This window comes from Lepisosteus platostomus, chromosome 7 (assembly GCF_059453375.1).
Source record: "Lepisosteus platostomus isolate fLepPlt1 chromosome 7, fLepPlt1.hap1, whole genome shotgun sequence".
Lineage (NCBI taxonomy): Eukaryota > Metazoa > Chordata > Actinopteri > Semionotiformes > Lepisosteidae > Lepisosteus > Lepisosteus platostomus.
In genome coordinates this window covers 28,404,599-28,431,528 of record NC_142617.1, presented here as the reverse complement: position 1 = coordinate 28,431,528, position 26,930 = coordinate 28,404,599, and the positions used below count along the sequence as shown (strand labels likewise).

At 37.0% G+C, this 26,930-nt stretch overlaps 1 protein-coding gene across 12 annotated transcripts in view; it reads left to right on the top strand.

Annotated features, from left to right (window-relative positions):
- The window catches only part of LOC148658490 (ATP-binding cassette sub-family C member 2-like), a 285,161-nt gene that overhangs the window by 157,113 nt on the left and 101,118 nt on the right, over positions 1 to 26,930 (top strand). For all 12 annotated transcript variants that reach the window (XM_088639744.1, XM_088639741.1, XM_088639743.1 and 9 more), the window contains 5 exons: positions 1,274 to 1,441; positions 2,856 to 3,042; positions 3,761 to 3,809; positions 12,618 to 12,678; positions 16,261 to 16,480. In XM_088639744.1, the coding sequence (XP_088495870.1) occupies positions 1,274 to 1,441; positions 2,856 to 3,042; positions 3,761 to 3,809; positions 12,618 to 12,678; positions 16,261 to 16,480 (685 nt within the window). The remainder of the gene's footprint in view (positions 1 to 1,273; positions 1,442 to 2,855; positions 3,043 to 3,760; positions 3,810 to 12,617; positions 12,679 to 16,260; positions 16,481 to 26,930) is intronic.

Here is a 26,930-nt window from a genome sequence, read left to right as displayed (position 1 = left end):
CAATATTGTAAGAGCTGAAATGCAATGTTCAACCAACTCTCACAACTCTTTTAACAGGGTAACTTACTTCTTATACATACATTAACCTCTAGCCAAGATTAAAGAAAAGTAATTTCCTTATACGCACACAACTATAAAATATTGTTTTCATGCCTAGTTTTCTGTTTAATTTGTTGATTAGCTACAATGTATAAAAATGATATATTTTCAGTTCAAAAGTGTCTGGTTGCTGTGACTCATATGGTGCTTATTTTTTAACTCATAATTTAGCCACATTCTGTTTATCTTCATTATAAACAATACTTATTGTATAAACAGTAGCTTTTCCTGGTTTGCTCGTCCTACTGTATATGAAGAACTGCCAAACTGTAGATCTTTTTTCTTCCAGCAGAAGGCATGGAGTATCATAAGCATTTCTTGCATTTCTGCAGCTTTTCCTTTTCTGAGCAAGGTGCTCTAGTTTTAATATTTTATCTAATTAGTACAGTGTGTACATCTAATTGTTTATCTGAATACCAGTCAATTTACAAACGGTAAGAATTCCTGACTGACATAAGGTGTGGAAAAGACCAGCTAGAAATGAGGGACAATTAGAAAACAAAAGAGAAGAAGGGAGAAATATTGCCCCCTTATACTTGCAATTCTCACACAGTAATAGCCCCAAGGCATAGTGCAATCCACATACAGCCACAGCCCTGGGATTATACACATTACAGTGAGTCTGCTATTTTCCAGATTAAGTAAATGTGTAAATGGTGAATCTCATATGGCAAAATTAATTTCAGTATGAGTTGTAGTCATTTTGTCTCACCTTAGTTCTCTCAAACAAAAATGCAAAGCAATTTAGTCTTCCTTATCATCATTGTTGCATATTTTCATTAGCGTTTGGTCTTTTGTCATTAAATTGAAAAACAGGCCATTTGAACATTTTCGGCATGATATTTGTTGACTGCTTCAAAGCTTGTATGAAAACATTTTTGACTTCCTCAGATTTGCTCCTCTAAGGTTCTACTGAAATAGTCTCAGACCCTTAAAAACTTAAACGTTCTAATTTGAGGAGGTTATTCCCATCAGTAGCTAAGAAGATAAAAAACTACAATTAGAAGGTTAACTGTTATACAGAAGTGAAGTCCTTAACGACTGCTGCCCTTTAGGATTGAGTTTGGTCATGTGGCCTGCACACATCTCCAAGGACTATGTTTTTGAATGCTGTGATGCAATGAAGTGGCTGTTGCTGTTTTTCTGAGATGCAGTATTGTTCATGTGTTCATAGGGAGTGAACCTGAGTGGTGGACAGAAGCAGAGAGTGAGTCTTGCAAGGGCCGTGTACAGTGATGCCGACATCTTCTTGCTGGATGACCCCCTCTCGGCTGTTGATGTGCATGTTGGCCAGCAGTTGCTTAACAGAGTTATTGGACCCACAGGTCTCTTAAAGAACAAAGTAAGCTGCTCAGCACCAAAGAAAATGCTGCACGCAATCTTGACTTTCCCAGGACATTTTCAGTTGCCAAACCTTGTCCGCAAAACAACTCAACCCTAGACAGAGACCATTAGTGACAGTTATTTAAATAACTCAGGTGTTATTACTCATAGCTCGGTAACAAGGAGGCAGCAAAAACATTTATAGTGGTTGGGAGTAGCAAGAGTGATGTAGAACCTTTAGGATTTACTGCTCCAGTACTTAGATTTACAATAGACTTATACAAGAATAGATTTTATGGATTTCACTTCTAAAGAAGCAGTGTGGAAAGTGGATTAACTTCAGGTGAATTTAATTCAAATCCCAGGTGGAGCATTTGAGTAAGGTACGATGAGTTAGTGGCAAGTGGTGTTTTGAGAGTCTCTATTCTGGCTTAAAACCTAGGCCTGGTGTTGTGGCCTTGAACCAAGATGGACACTTCTCAAGTCTCAGAGTGTGTAGAGATAAAAAAGACAAAGAGAACTTAGTTGACTGTTGCTTTTTCTAGGATGCAAGTGTTGGTTTTTGAGAAGCATTGCTTGCCAAACAAGATCAGCCAGGAAAGTTTGTGATGGGAAAAGTTAGTGCTTGTTATTGAAGATCTGGTGCTTGGTGGAGAGTAAGAGCAAAGAATTAAGTTAAAATTATTATTTTGTGAACAGTTTGATTGGGTGAGATGGAATTAATCTAATTGAATACTCCAGTGGCTAGCAGTGTTAAAGTAAAGATGAAGAACTGGGCAATTGTTAATCAGGTTGAATACTCTAGTGTGCCTGGAGATTGTGCCTGGAGACAAAAAGAGTAGAGATCATGAGAAGATTTAGTAAGTTTGATGCGCATGGACATTGCTTAGTGACTAATGAAAAGAGAGTGAAGAGTTAATGAGAAGTTTTAATGAGTTGTGTGAGTAGAACCAAATGAAGTATGACCTAGGTGGAAGAGGACTGTGCACTTTTATATGAGAAGGGAACACTATGGAAGAATTAGGACTACATAAAAGTTTAGGGTGGTAAATAGTGAACAGACTACACACTTTACTAAGCTGCACAGGACACTTTTACTAACATAAGTCTATTTACATGAGCAGGGTCAGCTGCTGGTCATCGTGTGGACCCTCAGACTTCACCTGGTTATAACTCCCAGCTTGCTTTGTGGTACCCTGAGCGCCTAGGTGCACTTCCTCCTCACTACAGGGCGAGGGCACTACAGTACTTCTCTCAGAAGCTTCAGAAAAATGTCCTGCTGTCTAGATTATTAATAAATTAAGTTTCTTTGGCCCAAAATATCAGTCTGTATTTTAGCACCTAAGGAACTAAAGAGTGTTAAAAGTGGTTTAGTTAATTTAGTGATGGGTCTGAACCTAGCAGTTTGTGAAATAATGCACATTATCTTTCAGACACGCGTGTTGGTGACTCACAACACCACAGCTCTACCGCTTGCAGACCAGATTGTGGTAATGGAAAATGGGAAAATCACTGAAATTGGCTCTTACCAGAGCCTATTGTCTAGTAAGCAAAAGGCTGCAGAGTTCCTGCAGTCATATTGCCATGTTCCTGAAGGCCAGAGAAGACACAGTCCAGAGAGTATGTTCCTGCCTTTTAACTTTACTTGCTGTGTACTTTAGGCCATCTTAAAAAATACATGTTTATAATAATGTGTACAATTCCAATATTTCCTTTTTCTAATAATGGATAATAATAATTAATAATTGCTTACACTTATATAGCGCTTTTCTGGACACTCCACTTAAAGCGCTTTACAGGAAATGGGGACTCCCCTCCACCACCACCAATGTGCAGCATCCACCTGGATGATGCGACGGCAGCCATAGTGCGCCAGAACGCTCACCACACATCAGCTATCAGTGGGGAGGAGAGCAGAGTAATGTAGCCAATTCATAGAGGGGGATTATGAATTATGATAGTGTGAGTTATGTGATAGCCAAGAGATTACATTACTCAGGTCAATGAATCCTGTCTATAATCTTATAAATCCTAATAAGTAGAGCTACATATATATGAACTGAACTGCAGTTCAGCTGTTTTCCTGTTTTGACCATTGCTGCCTGTCACTATCAGCTGTTTCTTAGTTAGCTGAGCACTGCAGTCAATGGCATTTCTAAATATATTTGCTTTGTGTCAACCCCTCACATTTATTTATTTTCCAATTGCAATAGAAACTATAATAATGAGCACTTTTGCCTTTCATTAATAGTCTGAAGACAAAAACAATAAATTATTTAACTTTTCTATGATGGTGTGCTGCCAGTTTTAACAGTGTGATCATAACATTTTCCTCTAGAAATGAAGAAGCAGCAGGTTGGCCCAGTCTTTAGGAAAATGTCAGATGGGTGAGTTTTTGTTTTCAAACTTAGCAGGTTACTCGCAGATTGAGTGTCTCCACTTCAGAAGGTAGAACCCCTTCCCCCCTACATCCAATAAAGGAGATACCTAATATGATAACATGCATATGAATTACACTATACAAAACTAACTACTTCACATATAGTATTTTATTGAAAATACAATTGTTAGGAATAGTAGCAATGATGTTAGTGTGCAAAATACCTTTGGAAAGGAACCTTTTGGCAAGAGGGTGCCTAACTCTTAAGAGATCATGAATGTAAAGTTAATATTTAATAAAATTAATATAAACATCAATGTCATAAAAACAGATTTATTAATAGAAAATTATTTTATTTAACATTGTTAATCTATTGTTTATATATTAGACATTTAAAACATAAATTAACAAAGTATGATATATATAAAATATATTACTATCATATTTCAACCATATAGCTGACCTAGTAGTCATTTTATTGACAATTAGTTTCATTTTCCTTTACACTTCAAAGTAGCATCTAAAAGAAAATAAAAATTGTTGCAAATTGCTCCAAAGTCATTCGAGCTTTTCCTTCTCTAGACAAGAAAGAGTGAAACTAAAACTGTATTCCGCAGTTTCCCCCTCACTTCCCCCACCCAACTGAAAGGAGACAATGAAACTAAGCCATCAATATACCCCTCTGATTTGTCACTCTGTACACAGATAAAGACGTTAATGAAGAAAATGTTTATGAAGAAGGTAAAATACTGCTGTGTAGCGTCTTTTTTATCTTTAGCTAATATTACCTGCTATGGATGTTTATAATTTTTCATTATTTATTATTCATTAATTAATATATTAATGATGTTCAGTTATTATACTTATACTCTCCCAATTTTTTGTACTTTTCACTCTGTAAGACTTCTAATTTTTCATTTTTGTTTCAGTGGTCTTTTAATACCACTTTTTTATTCTGGATTTTAATGATTATATATACAGATGCAGCCATTCAAAGTGCGCGGTACAGACACGTACCAGAGGTAATTGGCTACGGCGTCGCGCATTGTGACGCACGATGACAAGCGGTACGTGATTGGTTGACCGACAGGGGCACTCGTGATCCGTTGGTCTGTCGTAGAAAGATTTACAGTAAACATCTTTACTGTGCCCGTTGTAGTATTGAATATTTATATGGAATTTTACCACTGAAGGGAAATCTTAGTAGCTGAGCATAAAAAAAGAGGAGCATACTGTAACGTGTGTGAAGGCCATAAACGATATTAATTTTGGAACATAAACATACAGTATATGGCTGGTCTTGGTACTTTAAAGAAAAAATACACACCAGTATTCCATTTCTCCCTAAACATTTTAAGCATCGAAGTCTTTAACTAACGAGATACCGGAGTCAACAAGCATACTTTTAGAATTTGATTAAAAGGTAATATAATATGGAGTCGCGTATCTAAAGAAATTAATAATGATATAATTATATTCATGTACCGCAACACAAGAATAGTACATGCTGTACATTGTCTGTTGATAATGTTTCTGTAGTGCTTTTTCAGCACTCTGCATGTGACCTTACCGGTGGCGCTGTGGGTTAGGTTCCTGACTCCCATATCACACGGTCTGTGATCAAATCCAACTGGAGCCATGACTTTTTTTGTTAACAAACATTTCTTTGAAAAAATGAAACGTTTCCCTTGGTCAGAGATTAAATAAAACCTCACTCGCACCAAACAAATTTATATTTCTAAATATCACAACATGATCAAATTTAAGTCATTTTAATAACAATGAATAGTCACCTATCCGTTACAATATAAACATTTATATTGATTTAAATCGTAAACGCGTGTTTAAATATATGTTTATTCACAATCAGACAGATGCAACATAAATTGATATCTTTGTCTTTTAAGTATCTTAATAAACTTTCAGCATAACTTTCTCCCCGTTTAGATTTATTTTTCTTGGGATCTTGGGATCAAACATAGAAAGATTAGATTGTAATCGTTTTTATTTTTTAAACATATTTTATAAAAGTGTAATCTATGCTAAAAAGTTGTACACCACCTGCTATAAAGATACATATTGTAATACTTTCGGGTTCGGATAGGACAGACACGAGAACTCAGACTTGCGGAGTTAAAGCAAGTTAAAGCCTTGATTTTATATATCACCTTTAAAAGTGGAATCTCAAAGCAAAGTAAATACCCAACACTGATTGTACCCATCTGTCATGCTAATAAAGCACCTTGAATTTAATTGAATTGAAGGAGAGAGGGGGGGGAGGGCGAGCGAGAGAGCCAGGACAGACAGGCAAATAAGATACACTCCACAGACATTCACAACAGCGACATATCATAAAACGTTTGCACATATAGTTAAGTTATTACTTGGTTTTCAAAGTGTAATGAAATACAATATTGTTTTTGTTGCTGTTATTGTTGTTTTTTTAAAATGTTTTGAGAAGCCACCTTTAAAGGTGATATATAAAAGTGCTGATTCTTATGGAATGTGTTCCGCCGGGGATTCAAACATTTTTTTTATTTTTTTTTAATCGCGTATCTAAGGAAATAGCAGTATAACTTTGTTCATGCACAAACAGTGGCATGTTACATTATTAATTTGGGTGTCTCCTCTTGCCAGAAAGCTCAAAATTGCATTTTGAGTGCGGTTTTTGACTTTTTCTAAATTGCAACCCATAAATAAAACTGATACAGTTTAGACTTTGAATTATTTTAAACTGTATTACAGCAGCACAATGGACAATGCAACGTAAATTGCACAAATGCACTTGGAATCTGTCCAAGCCCTACTTTGTCAGGCATTTTCTTTTACTGCAACGGACATAAAAACTCCCTTGCTTTTAACAGAGCGTTTCATAATTTCTAACTACGAAAATTATTTAAACTGCGACACTTATCATTCAACCAGAGCTCGGAATATCACAAGAACCCTCAAGAGCACAGCAAAGACTGTATTAAAAGAATCGCGTATCTAAAGAAATTAATAAGATATAATTATATTCGTGTACTGCGACAGAGCTGTGTAGGGCTGTTTCACCTCTCTCTTCATGTGACTCTATTCAAAAGCCATTTAGCAGAGAGGGGATGAGAAGAGTGACAACCTAGTATACAGTACTTTAGATCTTTTTTTCTGAACCGGGGAAAATCTGATCATGTTTCTCTATAACAATAATAAAAAGTGGCATCTCAAAGCAATACAGTAGATGGAAAAACAGTTAAAAGGACCAAAGTAAATACCAGACAAAATAAGATACACTCTACAGACATTCACAACAGCGACTGTCAGAAGATAGGACACAGTGGCTCAGATACCCGCTGAATGGAAAGGGGCACTTTAATGTTCTGTATGGCTAATACTAAAGCCAATACTTTAATATTCTTTTCTGTATGTTTAACAATAGTGGGTACTGGCCTTATTCGGCCCTGCTCCCGTTGTTAGGTGTTAATGTGTTGTTGTTAAGTGTGAATTTGTACCTGTTTCCCTGAGGTCTGGCTTTTTGTCTGGAAAACCATAACTCTGGTCTTGTCCAGATTGACTGTCAGCGCCCAGGTCTGACAGTGCTGCTCCAGCAGTGACAGGTTCTGCCGCAGTCTCTGTTCTGTGGGCGACAGCAGGACCAGGTCGTCTGCAAAGAGCAGGAACTCGATTTCTGTAATTAATGCAAATCAGTAAATCAAGGGACAAAACAATTGTTGCGCCCGGCTCCTCAATGGGCTTTGACGTGCTAATGCATTGGTTTAACAGTCCGGGTGTGGCAAGCCTCTGATGTCTCCTGACTTCGGCAAAAGGAACCTGCCTTTCATTGGACGGGAAAGCAAGAGCCGAGCGCTATGCCGCCCATCGTGTTTCGAAATCTTGTGACTTTTGAAATTTACTGGGGGTGGACCACGTCTGTAAATTTCGATGGGTCCAGAGGCAAAAGTACTTGCCTTTCAATCTCCGGGAAACCATTAGTAGCACGGTGAATCGGAGATTCTCAACCCTTCCTACGTGCGACTGGAAAAGAATTTGTGATCAGATCAACGGAATGCTCCGTAGAAGGAGGCGCTCTTTTCCTCTAGTCTAACAGTCTGTCCACAAACAAAACATTCCTGTTAGACAAGAGGAATGTAAAAAAAACAATTACTTTTTGTCAATGAAAACCTGTGTGTGTCTCTCTCTGCTGGATGTCTCTCTCTCTCTCTGCTGAATGAATAAAAGCATTTTATTAAAAATGCGTTTGTGTTTGTCTGGGTATTTACCTTGTAATCTGTGGTTTACATCTACTGTATTGCTTTGAGATACCACTTTTAAAGGTGATATGTAAAATAAGGTTTTTTATTATTGTTATAGAGAAACATGATCAGATTTTCCCTGGTTCAGAAAAAAAGATCTAAAGTGCTACACCTAACTTTCTTAATTCGATGTATTTAAAGCAGTGAACTACTGTAGGTGTAACATAACATTCAGAAATACAATCGAGAATAGTTTTGTGGTGTTTGTATAGATGAAACGTTCCTAAAACATATAACGTAACAAAATTAAAGACGATTAAAATCTGTAATTTTTCCACTTGTACTGTATGTCATCGGAAAATACAAGAAGTTTCTGCTTTGTGTAAGGATGGTATCAAAAAGTAATCTAAGTGGTGAGAAAGCTGTGCTCAATGTATTTAAGGGACTTAAAAGTAAAAGGAGATGCTTCATATTGCTATAAAGTTATAAATGCAGACACTCCCTCGGTGCCGCGCCGGGTGTAAATATCTAAATATACATTCGTCCCGGGCAGAGGCCGAAGAACTCCCGGCTGGGGTGCGCGGGGAAGAGCAGGACAGGAGTGAAAGTGGTCAGGGCGGGGTTTAGGAAGGCCGCCGACCAGTGTGGCTGTCCCACAGTGAAGCGGGCGTACAGTCTGGGCAGGTATAAATTACACTTTTCTAAAACGTATTTGAAAAATAAAAACAATTACAATCTAATCCTTCCACGTTTGATCCCAAAATCCCAAGAAAAATAAATCTAAACGGGGAGAAAGCTATGCTGAAAGTTTATTAAGATACTTCGAAGACAAAGATACTGTATCAATTTATGTTGCATTTGTCTGATTATGATTAAAAAAAACACATATAACTAAACACGTGTTTGCGATTTAAATCAAAACGCGATTTAAATCAATATAAATGTTTATATTGTAACGCATACTGTCCAGCCTCCATTTCTCTATAAAAATTTACTCTAATTCCAAATCTATAATTTGTTGATATATAAATGTTAGGTTCCCTAAAGCTTTGTGATAGTTGACCCACCCAGGCAGCAAAAGATCAGCTTCACTGGTAAGATGTGACACCGAAGATATGATTATTAACCTTTTAAATCTGAAGGGAGATCTGAAGGGATCCCCCCCCCAACGCACACACAATAGAAGCAGGAAGCAGAAGCAGGGACCGTTGTCAGAAGGGAAGAAGGTGACTATTCATTGTTATCAAAAATGACTTAGATTCGATCATGTTGTGATATTTTGAAATATAAAAGTCAATTGATTGTCCATAATATTGCTATTCTATTTTTTTGAAGAAATGTTTGTTAAAAGAAAAGTCACAGCACCAGCTGGATTTGAACACACAACCCGTAAGTTGATAATCAGGCACGTAGACCAGTGGGCTACAAGGGAAGTTGCATGAAGAGAGAGGCGAAACAGCCCTGTCGCAGTACACAAATATAATTTTATCTTATTAATTTCTTTAGATACGCGATTCTTTTAATACAGTCTTTGCTGTGCTCTTGGGGATCCTTGTGATATTTCGAGCTCTGGTTGACTGATAAGTGTCGCAGTTTAAATAATTTTTGTAGTTAGAAATTATGGAACGCTCTGTTAAAAGCAAGGGAGTTTTTATGTCCGTTGCAGTTTTTTTGCAACATGAATATAATTATATCGTTATTAATTTCTTTAGATACGCGATTCCATATTATATTCCCTTTTAATCAAATTCTAAAAGTATGCTTGTTGACTCCAGTATCACGTTAGTTAAAGACTTCGATGCTTAAAATGTTTAGGGAGAAATGGAATACTGGTGTGTATGTTTTCTTTAAAGTAACTAGACCAGCCATATACTGTATGTTTAAGTTCCAAAATTAATATCGTTTATGGCCTTCACACGTGTTACAGTATGCTCCTATTCTTTTTATGCTCAGGTACTAAGATTTCCTTTCAGTGGTAAAATTCCATATAAATATTCAATACTTAAACGGGCACAGTTAAGACATTAAATATACATATACATACTGTATACAGTACAGTTTGCATACGGTAATATGTTTATGTTCCTAAATCAATCTCTTTTATTAGCATGTGAAACGCATGGTGAATCGATTCTCAAAAATTACTGTACTTTGCATGATTGGAAACAAATGTGTGATTGCAAAATGCTGTGGTGTTACTTTTACAAAGACAGTCAATGAAAAATATAATGTGGACCAGGGCAATATTTTGAGTTTACAGCTTGTCCAAGGTCATTCATTATTAATACTATTAGTAATATCTTCTTTAAAGACTTTGATGGCGACAGCTCAAACATGAGAGTTTGAGCTTTATTAGCTCCACCTTGCGGAAATTCCGGATACTATTATTTTACTTGCGGTATTATAGGAGAATTTACGGTAACTAGCGGTATTTACCGGTAACTCGCGGTAGACTGCGTGAAGGGCACCGCAAAATAATGCGGTATCGTCTGCATTTTGAATGGCTGCATCTGTATATATATACAAATTTGATTTAAGTGCTGTTGTAGACCTGTGTTCTCACACAGTAGAACTAGTTTTTATTCCTGCCATTGACAGTATTCATGTTTGCCAACTCATACATGTTCATTCATGTTGTCATGTTATCCATTTATACTTAAGGTGGATAGCTGCGTCAGCAGGTGTAGGCTGTAAAGGAACAAGTAATAGATATCTTATTGATCCCGTGGGGGAAATTGCTGTGCAAAAGCAGCTTAGCACAGTCAACATAGCATAGTGTAATGAAACAATACAATTCATACAATACAGTCAGTGAAAAGTGCACTAAAAACGTTGCTCACAGTACAGAATATACAAAAAACAGAACAGTACACAAAAAAGTTATAATGCACTTTATAAATATAAATATGTAATATAAATATATAATATAATATATTATAAATATAAATATAAAATATATAAATATAAAAATATATTGCACAAGTCCCTAGCATATATTATATTATATATTATATCTTCCCCGTGCCCAGACACATTGTGGATGAGTTGTACAGTCTTATGGCAGAAGGCAAGAATAACCTTCTGTAGTGCTCCCTCTCGCACTGTGGTTGGAACAGCTTATTGCTGTACGTGGTCTTCATTCTCACAAGCATGTCATAGAGGGGATGGGCAACATTGTCCATGATGGTCATTAATTTGGACACCTATCTCCTCTCAGCCGCTACCTCCAGGGGGTTCAGGTCAGACCCAATGATAGAGCTTGCTCTTTTGATGAGCTTGCTCAGACTGTTAGCATCCCCTGCTCTAATCCCAGAGCCCCAGCACACCACCACATAGAAAATGGCACTCACCACAACCAACTGATAGAACATATGGAGCATCTTACTACACATGTTAAAGGACCTGAGCCTCCTAAAGAAGTAAAGTTGGCTCTGACCCTCTTTGAAGATGGCCTAGGTGTTCTTAGACCATTCCAATCTATCGTCGATGTGCACTCCCATGTACTTGTATGAGTCCACTATTTCCAGGCCACTCCCATGGATGTAGAAAGGAGTAGGTTAAATCCTGTTCCTCCTGAAATCTATCACCAGTCTCTTTTCTTTTCCTTTCAGCGTGGAATTAACCTTCACATGTTCCATTCCCTTCCAACTCATGCAATGCAGCTCCCTTCTTGGACTTCTTTAATAAACATTATATTTGTCACAAAGGGTGGGGGTGTTAGGTCCCACTGTTTTTATTATTTGAAATAGGCTGTTTTGCTTTGGGGATGGGGCTGAATTTACAGTCGTCAGCAGTCTTCTTCAATTCATTCTTTGTTGGGTTTTGACATAAGGCAATCAGCAATCAAATGGCCTGTTTTATAAAAACACTCGTCATTCCTTGCATTCCGTGCATGTACTGTAGTCTTAAAACATGAACAAAAACTACTTTCCCAACATGCCACATGCACAAAGTAATATCCACAGATATGCCGAACCAAAAGCATACAATTAACTGAGGGTATACTGTATAAATATACTGTATATACAGTAAATATAGCATGATGGCGTATGATTTTAAAGACAGTATGTGTGAAATATATTTCAGCATGTATCCATAAAAAGGTTAAAACTTTGAAGTGTGATGGCAAATTGAACCAATTTTAAATAAAATTACCAATAGATCCGAATAAATAATTAAATAATAAATATTGTAATCTAACATTCACAAGAGAAAAATAAAGATAAAGTAATAACCCACTTCCTTTTTTAAATTATTTACTCAATAATCGATATAATTTCTATAGAGAATGTATTGATGAACAGACATTTCCTAGAATCCATCCAGGTCCATACTTCACAGAAAACTTCTAGATTTTACTATGTAAATATTTATTGTCTCATTGGTTTGAAATTGATATACCTGTCCAGTATATGAATTAACACAGTACGTTTAATAGTAATCTTGCTGAATGTGCAAAATGCACTGCCTGATTGTGCTGATAAATTATACAGTTTCGGTAAATTTAGATTTTCCCCAGAAGATAAAGTATAATCATGTTTATAAAATGTGATTGTTGATTTCCTAACGTTTTTGTATGTTAGGCATCTTCATCAAACCCCTGCTCAATGTTTGATGAAAAAAGAAGTTGTTGCAACAGGAAATGTAAGTTAAATTTCTCTCTTCATGTCATCTCTCTCTTTATTGTCACATTTTAACACCACAGAATTCTTTATTGAAAACCATTAGAAATCCCAACCAAAGATGATACCCTAGATTCTTTCAAGAAACCACTGAATGAAATTCTTGGATCAATAGGGTGCTAACACTTAGGATAGATGGGCTAAAAGGGTACAACAAAAAATATCTATTTTTATATTTATATGTGAAAATCAAGCAAAATTTAAATTTATTTTACTATTTTTGTATCTTTCTGGTGGTTTTTGTTGTTGTTGAGAAAATGAATCACTTGGGAGACACTGAAAATTGCAAAATAAGCATCTGCTTTAGATTTCTTTTACCAACATAATGTGTGTGAGCCACAGGTACAGTATTCATAGCAGAACATTGGTGTCAGGTTGTGTTTTTTCTGCAATGTTTTTTTTTGTCTGTTAATCACAATTCCTTACTTTGTCTCAAACCTGTCTGTGAGACCTCACTCCTTTTGTTGCTAAACAGTGAGTTATTTTCTGAATTCTGCATGATTAATCTATAAACTTCTAAAGAGTTATTTTTTAAATATTAGTCATATAAGGTTAATATAGAGTCTGCTAGATCCATCTACTTCTCTCACATCATTGAAAATCACCATAACAACCCCAGACATTTTTCTCCATCATCAAAAGCTTGCTAAAGCCAAACTGCCCCACCACATTACCTGCCTGATCGCAACTTTGCAACATATTCTTAGATTTTTTTAGTTCTAAGATCGACAATATCACATTCTCTCCACTACGCATATCATTTCCATACCTCCTCCATCCTCATCCAACTTTTCTGGTTCCCTTATCTCCAGCTTCTCTTTTCTTGACTCAGCATCCCTCAATAAACTAGTTACACATATGAAACCCACCACATCTATTTTAGATCTCATTCCCAACAATTTATTTCAGTCCTCTTTCTCTTCTCTCTGTTCCATTGTCCTCAATATTATACATGAATCCTTGAGCACTGGTATTGTACCAATGGTCCTCAAAACTGCTGTCATTACCCCCGAGCCAAAAAAGTCTAACATGGCTCTCAACAACCTTAACAATTTTTGCCCCATCTCCAACTTACCCTTTCTTGCAAGAATTCTAGAACATGCTGTCACACTTCAGTTACATAACCACCTCATGGCAAATAACCTTTTCGAACCCCTCCAATCTGGCTTCAGCCAACTTCACAGCACAGAAACTGCCCTGGTCAAAGTTACTAACGATCTTCAAATAGCTTCTGATTCTGGTTCTATTTCTATACTCATCCTTCTTGATCTCAGTGCTGCTTTTGACACTGTTGACCATAACATCTTACTTTCTCGTCTTGAGACTGTGTTTGGAGTTTCTGACACTGCTCTCAAATGGTTCAAATCTTTCCTCACTGATTGCTGTCACTTTGTCTCTCTTAATGGGTATAGGTCTGAACTTGGTCTTGTTAAGTCTGGTGTTCCTCAGGGCTCAATACTGGGCCCCTTTCTCTTCAGCATTTACATGTTTCCACTTGGTCAGCTTTTAAGATCACATGGCCTCAGCTATCATTTCTATGCTGATGATACTCAAATATACATCCATACCAAACCTGACACCGATGTGGCTGTCTCTATTCTATCTAATTGCATCTCTGACATAAAAATTTGGATGACTCAAAATTTGTGAAGTCATGCTTATTAGCACCCCCATCAACTTCGTAAAGCCAGTCAAGTAACCCTAGCTGTAGATGGTTCTGTGTTTGAGCTTCAATCTTAATTGAAGAACCTTGGGGTTATATTCGATTCTGGCTAAACATTCAACCCACATGTGCAGCATATTGTCAAAACATCTTTTTTTCACCTCAGAAATATCGCTAGGCTACGCCCTATGCTATCACTAACTGTGGCTGTAACTGTGGAATTGACTACTGTAATGTTCTACTCACTGGGGTATCTAAATCTACTTTGAATAAACTGCAGTATGTCCAAAATTCAGCAGCCAGAATCCTGACCAGGTCTAGTGCAAATGATCACATTACTCCTATCCTAGAGTCCTTGCACTGGCTTTCTGTCAAATTCCATGTGGACTTTGAAATCCTCATGCTCACCTACAAGGCTCTTCATGGTGTCGTGGAATTTTATCGAAGAAGAGCCAGGAGAGGTATTCTCATTCACTCAGTAAGGTCTTTATTCATATTGCAATATGGGAAAAAGCCATCACCCGTCTGTGCAGAGAAGTGAAAGCTGATTCAAAAGCAAGCAGGGAGAGCCTTTGTTGATGCAACACTTCAAGGACAAGCAAAGCAGTAATTTTCCATTACTTATAGGTTTTTGCTTTTAGTAAAGAAGAGCAGTTATTCAAATAGTTTCTCATGCTCCCTTCTTCAAGCAGCAGAGATAAACATTATTAAAACATCTCGTGCCCTTGACGAGTTGGGTGCTATCACCCAACCCATACTTTGTTCTAAGTATCCAGCTGCTTCTGCAGCACAGCTCTGTCCGTAAACAACATTTTTAGGATAAAACACCTTTTCTCAGTAACTTTCCATTACAATGGCTTGTCACCTCAGTACCTGTCTGAACTTTTATCGCCCTACTCCCCACCCTGCAACCTTCGTTCTTCTAATTCTGGTCTCCTTACTGTCCCCCAACCCCGTCAACATTGTATGGGTGACAGGTCCTTCTTCTGTTATGCCTCCAAGCTCTGGAACTCTCTGCCCAAGGATATCAGAGAGTCACCTTCTCTAAACTCCTTCAAATCCAGACTCAAAATCTTCTTCTTTAGAAGAGCCTTTACTTAACTGGTTCCATTCTTCACTCCTCTGCTTTTCTTAGTACCACCATCCACGGTCTCCTCTATATATTGTAATGGTGTTTTATCTTGTGTATTCTTTTTATTTATTGTTGTTGTCATTCTGTAAAGCACTTTGAGAAGCCACCTTTATAGGCGCTATGTAAAATAAAGTTTATTATTATTATAAAGGTTCAAATGCAATGAACGAAAAGCAGCATACTAACTAGATTTCAACCTGTAGTTAACAAGCAGCTCTATGCTAAACTAATGCGCCGCAATTGCAACAAAATGTATTTTATTAGTAATGGAGTTTAATGTCTGTCTTTATTAGTAGCTAGCTGTATTACTAATGCATGTTGTAATAGAACTACTAATAATGTGCCTTTATTATATGATAGTGGATTTTTGGATATCCTGGGGAGTGAAAAGAACTGAAATAAAAGAAATACATGTTTAAATGAAGTGTAAGCTGAAAACACACATGCACACAGTTGAGCTTCATTACACTTTTTGTAAGAGTTGTCTAGCAATCTAAAACAGATTTTGTTCCGGTTCATGTACCATTATTTTTTTATTTTTTATAACTGTTTTTAATCTGGTATGTGCAAATACATTCCTTTTAGCCATCTCAAAATGAAGCAGTTAAAAGTGATCAATAGAGTCTGTTTAAGCCATTTAAATGATTATTGTCTTACAGTTGCCTTTGTTCCTTTACTTCAATACCTTGGAACCTTCTAAGGTAATGTTTAATATGTTTATATTTAACCATCAATACCTTTCCATTTAGGTGAAAAGATCAGTTATTATAAAGTACCTGCAGTCATTTGGGTGGTTCTGGGTTCTGTTGACTGTTGGTGCCTACGTGGGTCAGAACCTGGTGTCTGTGGGTCAGAACTGGCTGCTGAGCACCTGGACCACTGAGGCTAAGCAGGTGCAGGACCAAAGTGAATGGAAAAAGCTGCGAGACTCACGATTGTTCCTCTACGGACTAATGGGCCTTATACAAGGTAAACTCCTTGGAAGACATGCTTTATGAGTATCACACCCAGACATCACAGGCTGTGATGAATCCAAATTGCAACCTTTTCACTGCAGAGAAATCGCAGACCTTGCATTTGATTTTGGGCATGTTTTCTGGTAGCTTCTTAATTCTTTCCAATGGCGAATAACCAAGAAAGAAAAAAATGGTTCCCAAGTGTCCTTTTTTGTGAAATCTTAAAATTAAGTGTTTTCAGAAAGTGTTCTCTCTCCCCTCCCCTCTGAACAAATCCAAAGAGTGTTGTGTTAGGAACAGAATTTTTAATGCATTGAAATGATATTTTCTTCCCTTGATTCACACAACATGTACAACAATTCAAAAATTTTTGATTGTGTAACAAAAAATAATGAAAAATGGAAATATCCTGTTTACTGATGTAGGAAAACCGGCTCAGGGACGCCAAATATGTAATCATAGTGGCTCTCTGAAGGCACCAGTTTTGTAGGGTTTGGGCATTTACTGAGACAATTATTAATTGTAGCAGTAAATCACAAAGTTGATTCTTTTGATGGCTTTAGAGTCCAACCATGCGACATAACTCAAACAACGCACACACACAGGTACTAATACACGAGGATACATTTATTAATGCATAGAATATGCATATAAAACTAACAGATCTTATCGAGACGGTTATCAGAATACAAAAGGTATATATTCAGTTAGTTACAAAGTGTTACACATCAAGAAGACATACGTTCAGTATATCATTCATTAAGACCGTTTCGTAAATGCACTTGGTTATAACTTCTACATCAGATACTCAAAACAAGTACATAACTCTTAGGAATTAAATTGATATCAACTGGTTGAAGTTAAATACTCATCCAATCTCTGGGGATTCAGATCTCCGGCGGGCACAAAGAAACAGTTGCAGGCTTGTTGCTGTCCAATCCGCACTCTCTGGCTCGGTGCCAGGCTGTGCTGTGCGGCTTGCGACGGTGCGCTGCAGATGCTCACTGACCGGCTAGTTAGCAAAGTTTGTGCACAGGAGAAAAGATGACTGTGGGTCCCAGCAAGTCAGGAAGAGGACCGGTTCATTCCTGATGAAGAGCTAGTTCTGAATAGTGATTCAGCTGTCCACAGTTCCGACCTGTTCACGAGGCCTGCTGCTGGTTACTCTCTGGCAACCTCCACTCTAGACTCTTAGAACAAAGGAAAGTTCTGGCACTCGGACACACTGGCCGTTTCGTGGTTGTCCTGGCTGAGTCTCAGGATGGTCAGGAGGCGCGCTGCGAGAATGTCCTGCCCTTGGGAGCCTTCTGCTCCTGGGCCGTCCTGCCCTGGAATTCTCCTTTGAATTCCCTTTAGAAAAGTCCACAGAATCCTCTCCAGAATCCTCTCAGGCCCTCTGTGTTGCCTGTTTTTACCTGGAGGAACTTCAGCTCGTTGATTGGCTGAAAGTTCCATGGGCATCAGAGTCCCACGTGGGTTACTCTGCCCTACCAGTCCCTGATTGGTTAATCAAGGTGAGATATGAGTCACTTACTCCTGACACTTAGGAATGCAGTCCAGATGTCCATCGGGCACTCCCTAGACAGATAGTCGCCAATGGATGACCACTGATCATGATAGCCAGCCTTAGCTAAGTGCATCCCCCTTTGGGAGCTGTCCTTATCAGGAACCTTAAATCAGCCTGGCTTAGGTAGTTTCTCTGTGGCTGCACCACAGAGATGAACAGAGAAATGGGGCCTCATTTGGGAAGCTCCGAAACACTTAATTCTGCCTTATTAATAAGCCTCGCCGCTACACTGAAGTATTAATTTCCCTGAGTCAGTACTTACAACGTACAGATGCAGCCATTCAAAATGGGCGGTAAAACCCGTAACGCAGATTTCCACGTGCAGACTACTGCAAACTACTGGTACGTAATTGGCTGGCTAGTGGTGCATTCATTGTTTGTGAAAAGATTGCTGCTTTTAATCTCTTTACTGTGGATGTTTGAATCTGCTTAATATTATATATTAATATGGAAATTTACAACTAAAGGGAAAGTTTGGTCGCAGACCATAAAAATAAACTTAAAAAATAAGAGGAGCATAACGTCCCTGAACGTCAAGGCTGGTATTGGTAGTTTAAGTAAAAAATGCAACTTTCTTCATAAACATTTTATGCATAAAAAAATTTCACTCGGTCACTTACTGTGGTTGTTTTGGAAAAGTCTTGACGTGCTCATCCTGACTATATAAAGTTAAGAGGAACATCATATAAGTATGTCAGTAATATGGGTTCAGGATCTGCTTAGGGCATTAGTATTTCTTCTAAACAAGAAAAGCTCCTTCTTAAAAAAATAAAATAGTAAATATTGTGTATTAACAATTATTTTTTTATATATATATTGCAATGTATTCATTGTTAAGTGATACTAATGTAAACTTAGGTCCTGTGAGTGTTTTGTTCAGTTGAGCAGTTTGAGGTGTTTTTGCATTGTTTGGAGTTCTCTGGTCCAATTGGTGACTAGCCTCAATGTACTGGGGGGAGAGCAGGAAGTAGATAGAGAATGCGTGTGGTGTGGACGCAGAGTTCTTACTGCGGCTGTTATCTAAAAAACTGCCAAGAGAAAGAATATCCATTTCCATCCAGTTCCATTCCGTACCGACAGACCAGTAACCACTGTCACACGAACCCTACAGTTACACTAATAGTGAAATAAAAACGTAAATGAGCAATCTCATTTTGAATCCTGTCCACAGATATAAAACCAGTTCAACAGGTTTTATTTAAATTCAGAACAATTTATTCAGTGGGGCAATTTAAACGCAAGCCTTTACACCAAGCCTTAAAATGAAATTGTACATATTACATTATTATTATGATTGGGAATAACAAAGCAGCATTAAAAAGACTTCTGAATATATAATAATGTGTCTGATCATTATTAACAGCTGTTACGTCCCAGTGTGTGTTCTGTGCGTGTTTTTTTCTGTTATGTCCACTCTGCTGACCCTTGATTGTTCTCCCTTCCCCATTGGCCCACCATTACAACACACTTTCAGTATGACGACATCATCAATTAGCTCTCAGCCAATCAGAACACATCTTATTCAGCATATAACATGGAGGTTTTCAGCAAGGAGAGGCCTTTCGTTTAACTTCGGTCCCGTTTGGTTTTCGCTTCGCTTCGCTTCTGGTTATTGCTTCGGTTTCGTTTGTTAATTTGTTTTGCTTTGTGTGTGTGTATTTTTGTATAGCTTCGGCTTTGATGTTTTGTTGGTTTGTTGTTAGTTTCTTTGTACAGATGCAGCCATTCAAAGTAAGCGGTACAGACACGTACCGCAGGTAAGATGACACGCGATACCGCGGTGCGTGATTGGTTGACCGACAGGGGCACTCGTGGTCCGTTGGTCTGTCGTAGAAAGACTTACTGTAAACGTCTTTACTGTGCCCGTTGTAGATATTGAATTTTACCACTGAAGGGAAATCTTAGTAGCTGAGCATAAAAAGAATAGGAGCATACTGTAACGCGTGTGAAGGCCATAAACGATATTAATTTTGGAACGTAAACATACAGTATATAGCTGGTCTTGGTACTTTAAAGAAAAAAATACACACCAGTATTCCATTTCTCCCTAAACATTGTAAGCTTCGAAGTCTTTAACTAACGTGATACCGGATACGTCAACAAGCATACTTTTAGAATTTGATTAAAAGGGAATATAATATGGAATCGCGTATCTAAAGAATTTAATAACGGTATGATTATATCCGTGTACTGCGGCAGAGCTATGTAGGGCTGTTTCGCCTGCTTGATCATGCGAGCTGTCTTGTAGCCTACTGGTCTAGGTGCGTGACTACCAACCGCCAGGTTGTGTGTTTGAATCCAGCTGGTGCTGTACTTTTCATTTTTATTTCTTTATTTTTTAATCGCGTAACATAAACATATTACTGTATGCAAACTGTACTGTATACAGTATGTATATGTATATTTAATGTCTTAACTGTGCCCGTTTAATTGAATTAAAAAAAAATTATTTAACACGAACATTAAGCTGTTCCGCCTGAGAACAGTCACCCGTTGCTACCCAACGCAGAATGGTGATTGGCTGACACTATCTGACACCCCTCTGATTGGAGAAAAAAGACGTGCTGGTGTGCTATACCAGGAAGAGGATTTCTTTCTATTCAAAACGTGTATTTTAAAAGTTTAAGAAGTAAAAACCTTACAGCGTACACAGATTTCTAAACTGATCAGGATCGTTATCTTTGTCTTATGCATAATAATGTTCACCGCTCTGTCCAGCAAATTAATAATAAACTTTATTTTATATAGCTTTTTAAACGAATAAGTAATTAGATTGCTCATAAACCTAATCACTTGCTTTTTCTTTTTATTTAGGCTCAGATTTCAACTATAGATCGTATTATTAATAACCATAATAACAACCAACCAACAAAAACAACCATATTAACATAATACCAACCAAAAACATAGATAACAACCACAATACAAAATCAAATAATCTAACCATTTTACACTCGCAAAGTCCTCCAGTTATCATAATCCCGCCCCTTATGCAAAACCAAACCTTCCTCCCATCCCAGTTTATCCTGTTTATCATAAACAAAATCCACCTCGATTTTCAACATAAAGCATTACACAAAATCAATACCTCAACACTCCATACTCAACAACGATAATTCACAAACAGCCAGAACATGTTACTATACATTCCCAAACATACCTACTTTCCATAGCCCCGCCCCTTATGCAAAACCAACATCCCTCCCCTGTTCTCTCTCTCCCCTGGCGGTTGTAATTGTTTTTATTTTCAAATTAATTTTAGCAAAGTCATGTGTTTTAAAAATCTTAAGATTTTTCTATTTATGTCTTTATTTAGTGGTTTCATTAGTGACAAAGGCTAAACTTTCTTGGAAAAATGTCTTTTATGTAAACCATGTTTGCTATTAATTCATTCAGGGCTAAAATATGTTCATTGTCTTCTAATGAAAGAAGGGTTCCTTTCGCCGTAGTCGGGAGCCTAGCCTTTAACTAGTAAGTACTGTATTTACTGGGTTTTTGAGGGGGGGGGTGTCTTTCGCTGGAAATCTCGCCTCCTACTTTGAAAATACCCGTGAAACCGGTTCAATTCGTCACAGCCAGCACTCCTGCAGAGAGTTGGGTTGTACAGTACTTGCAGTGTATACAGTACACGCGTTATGCTCTTCGTTAATGTCTGTGAAGTTTTATTTAATCTCTGAGCCATACTGATTCTTCTGGAAGCCAGTTTCCGCCAGGGAGTAAAAAAAAAACACACTATGGTATTCTCTCCAATGCAGTGCAGTTAAAAACATACCTCTGATGCTGCTCCTAAATGAATATAGTTTATGACCATCAGAAGCAGTGGCTCTGGAACAGTTTTCAACCAAGTCGTTTTATAAAAAGGGGAGATATGTACACGTTACTGAAGCTAAAAGTTTAGCCTTTGTCACTAATGTAAATACTAAATAAAGACATATAGAAATCCCTACGTTACAGACTGTATATGGCTGGTATTGGTAGTTTAAAGAAAAAATACACACCAGTATTCCACTTTCTCCCTAAACATTTTTAGGATCAGAGTCTTACATGTGGTTATTTCGAAAACGTTTGTACGTGCTCCTTCTTACCATTTTACTGTTTACCGTAACTGACCATATTAAGTTTAAGTGCCTGTGGGCACTTTTCCTGTCCGTGGGGGGTGGACCGTCTTTCATTAGAAGGTTAGTTTGTTCTACTCTGAGAATGCAGAGGGGGTGGGAAGTGCCCGCGGTCATTTAATTAGTATTAAAATCTTAGTTATCTTTCTAGTTCACAGGTTTGCATGCATAATTTAATTTTGAAAGCCACTGAGACATCAGGTACTACTGTTGTATTTATGAAAAAGAAACAAAACAAAAAACATACTAACAACTGTGCCATCCTACTCCTTAGTTAATACATTTTATTATTCATAAACAGTTAACATTGTTAGCAAAATATTTTGAATTATATTTAACCCTATTTTTTCTTTAGTTTTGTATTTAACTTATTATATGATAGTCAGACTTAATGTATATTTGAACAATGAAAATATATTTTTACAAGATTTTACATTAAGCACTTAAAATTAATATGGTTAATAATAGTAAACTGTAACATGCTGTAACAAGATCGGTTAAACTTCGAAGAAAATCCTTTCAGAGAAAATGTTTCAGGTGTGAAGAACAAACTTGTTCCCACACACCCTGCCCCCACTACCATTAGAATATACACAAACATTTTAGCGTTTCATTCTGAGCAGAAGACCCTCACACCTGAAGAGTGCTGGCTGTGACGAATTAAACCGGTTTTACAGGTTTCAATCACAGATTGGGACTCAGTAAAGTAACACACAGCGCCACTGGATTTGATAATACTGTACCTAACCAAAATCCGCAATATGGAAGCAGAACCTGTGTAATTGTTGATAGATGATGTACTCGTAACATTTTTTCAAGACGAACTACAACATTTAAAAAATGACTTGTATGTACTTGATATCTCTAATCAATCCACGGGTTCCAGCACAAAACGAAACTAAAACGCATACCGTTTAGCGCTTCTTATTAGTTGCTCAAAAGTAATTTGACCGTATGAAATGCATAATATAAACCTAGAAACATATACGTGAGCAGTACTTAAGCACTGTAGTATCGGTGTTAAGACATACCTCTCAAATACTGTAAATCAAGTTAAAAATATCTCAAGACCGATTCTGGTCGTAATGAAACCATGTTTCGTGTATGTTTTCTTTTTCATCTTGAAATAACTCATTTCTAAATACCTTTTTCACTGTTAACATCTTGTAGCAACTTTGCAACAAAATATACACTCTGACAGTTCATCCTGCTACCAACATTAAATAAAACAAATCTTAAGATTTCTATATTTATGTCTTTATTTAGTGGTTTCATTCGAAGCTTACAATGTTTAGGGAGAAATGGAATACTGGTGTGTATTTTTTTCTTTAAAGTACCGAGACCAGCCATATACTGTATGTTTATGTTAAGATTTCCTTTCAGTGGTAAAATTAGATATGAATATTCAATACTTAAACGGGCACAGTTAAGACATTAAATATACATATACATATTGTATACAGTACAGTTTGCATACGGTAATATGTTTATGTTACGCGATTAAAGAATAAATAAATAAAACTGGAAGGTCCAGCACCACCATTATGTTTATATGGTTGTTTTTGTTGGTTGGTTGTTATTATGGTTATTAATAATACGATCTATAGTTGAAATCTGAGCCTAAATAAAAAGAAAAAGCAAGTGATTAGGTTAATGAGCAATCTAATTACTTATTCGTTTAAAACGCTATATAAAATAAAGTTTATTATTAATTTGCTGGACAGAGCGGTGAACATTATTATGCATTAGACAAAGATAACGATCCTGATCAGTTTAGAAATCTGTGTACGCTGTAAGGTTTTAACTTCTTAAACTTTTAAAATACACGTTTTGAATAGAAAGAAATCCTCTTCCTGGTATAGCACACCAGCACGTCTTTTTTCTCCAATCAGAGGGGTGTCAGATAGTGTCAGCCAATCACCATTCTGCGTTGGGTAGCAACGGGTGACTGTTCTCAGGCGGAACAGCTTAATGTTCGTGTTAAATATTTTTTTTTTAATTCAATTAAACGGGCACAGTTAAGACATTAAATATACATATACATACTGTATACAGTACAGTTTGCATACGGTAATATGTTTATGTTACGCGATTAAAAAATAAAGAAATAAAAACGAAAAGTACAGCACCAGCTGGATTCAAACACACAACCTACCAGTTGGTAGTCACGGACCTAGACCAGTAGGCTACAAGACAGCTCGCATGGTCAAGCAGGCGAAACAGCCCTACATAGCTCTGCCGCAGTACACGGATATAATCATACCGTTATTAAATTCTTTAGATACGCGATTCCATATTATATTCCCTTTTAATCAAATTCTAAAAGTATGCTTGTTGACGTATCCGGTATCACGTTAGTTAAAGACTTCGAAGCTTACAATGTTTAGGGAGAAATGGAATACCGGTGTGTATTTTTCCTTGTGATATTTTAAGCTCTAGTTGAATGATAGGTGTCGCATTTTAAATCATTCTCGTAGCTAGAAATTATGAAACGCCCTGTTAAAAGCAAGGAAGTTTTTATGCCCCGTTGAAGTAAAACAAAATGCCTGACAAAGTATGGCTTGGACAGATTCCAAGTGCTTGTACAAATGTGCTAAAGAAATTATACTTTGAGTATACAGCTTGTCCAAAGTCATCCATTATTAATACTATTAGTAATATCTTCAGTAAAGGCTTTGATGCATAAATATTTCTGATAAAGGTAGGTTGTGTACTTTTGTCCAACTGAGCAATCTTGCTTTCATAAAATATACCAACATTTGAATGACTGATGATTAACATGCTGTAATACACAGTTCAAAATTAAAGGCTCGAATGCTGTACATGAGAGGTTAAGCTCCCCCTGGCGGTTTTACAAGGCGACGCCGGATAGCTAGTCACGTGACACACGTGATACCGCGTGATACCCCGGTGGGCGTGTCGCGGTATGCCGTGAAATACCTCACCCATTTTGAATGGCTGCATCTGTACTTTTGTTTGTTTGTGTGTTCATCCTTGTTTTGCCATTACCTTGCCCCAGTGTTACATGTTCAACTTTTGTGTTCTTTTGTACCCTGCTCCTGTTGATTACTCTTGTTTTCCCTTATTTGTATTCCTGGTTCACTTGTGTTTTTGTGTGAACTTTTGTATATAATGTTAGTTTAGGTTGTTGGGTACACTTTACACACTTAATTTTGTACTAGTACACTACTTTAGTACGGGTGGGTGCCATTTCTCTTGTATGGTTTTGGGTAGTCAGTGCAGGTTAGCTAGGGTGTTGAAGACGCCGAAGACCATGTGTTTCGGGTTTTCTTTTGTAGTCAGATTAGCTTTCCCTCACTGTCCTAGCCAGCTCCATTTTGTTTGTTATTTTCTTTTCTTTGGCACCACTCTAGTTCCTTACCCTTATCACTCTTCCTAGTACCTCACCAAAACCCACCTGCTTCCAAAAGAATTATCCTAAATGTAACACCCCTTTACCTCTAGACACTTGGGGTCGTAAAACAGCATTAATTTAACAATAATAATTCTTATTAAAATGCCTATTTATGAGATACAATGTTGCAGAACTCAATAACTTTTGCAAAAGTGAAAGAGCCTTCAAACCACAGGCATTTTAAAGATTGAAATGAAAATTTAAAATTTCCACAGCTTTTATTTAAACAATATCTGGTACCTGGTTGCATTTTTAGAAACTTTCATTTGAATAAAGCGGAACGCTGGTGTAAGTGACATTAATAACAAAAGAAAGCATTATGCTACAAATTTTACATCATCCACTTTCTTCATAAACGTTTTATGCATCAGTCTTTCACTTGGTCACTTACTGTGGTTATTTTGAAAAAGTTTTGACGTGCTCATTCCAACTATATTAAGTTTATATATTTTATGAAAAGCTTTTCTATTAATACTGGCACTCGTTATCGTAGTAAAAAACTTGTACATTTTATAATCCGCTTAATAGGGAATATAATTTAAAATCGCGAATCTAAAGAGATTAATAACCGTATTAATTTAAGGATCTAAATATATTTATATAGCTCTAAGAACTGTATTACCGCAGTCCTTCTCTTCCTCCTTGGCTACTTGCTCCCCTCTCCTACTAAACAAGCATTCTGTCTCTTCACAGTGATCTGTTCCAAGACCAAGCTTTCTAAACACCTCCTATTCCTTTACAGATGTCGTAAATGATACCCAAGGAAGGCTTCACAGCTGACATGTGTTTTCCTTCTTCTCTTTTCAGCATGGAATAAACCTATTACTTATTCCTTTGCAGACCTTAAATTTAGATTGGATATCTCTGTTGGTTTCGGAACAGTTCAACGAAATAAACTGCAATATAGTGAGGTAGACAGATTTTAAATTCTTCAATCATATCAGTACACAACTTCTAAAAAGTTACTGGACCCGTTTCTCTCATCCAAAGGTCTGATTTTTTTTATTTCGAAACCTTGAATGGCATGGCCCAGGGACATAGTATAATACGAACAAACAAAAGAGCTGCTGGGTGACATGCAGTTGTGAAGTACAGTTTATAGCCTCTGTTTTAAAAAGTTTTGGATTTATGTTAAGATCTGTATCTGTTGTAACTGGAAATACAATGATAAATATAATTTAGGGTCTACTGTTTAAAGTATCTTTTAAAGTCATGCAATGTCTGATTTAGGCAGGAACATGCATTCTTATTTTTTATTTTCTTAAAAAAATGTTTAAAAAATCAGCTTCCCACTTTCACATTGCTGTAACTATAGCAGAAATGTAGCATATTTGGAGGCTTCAGGTTCAGGATCTTTGATTTGTTT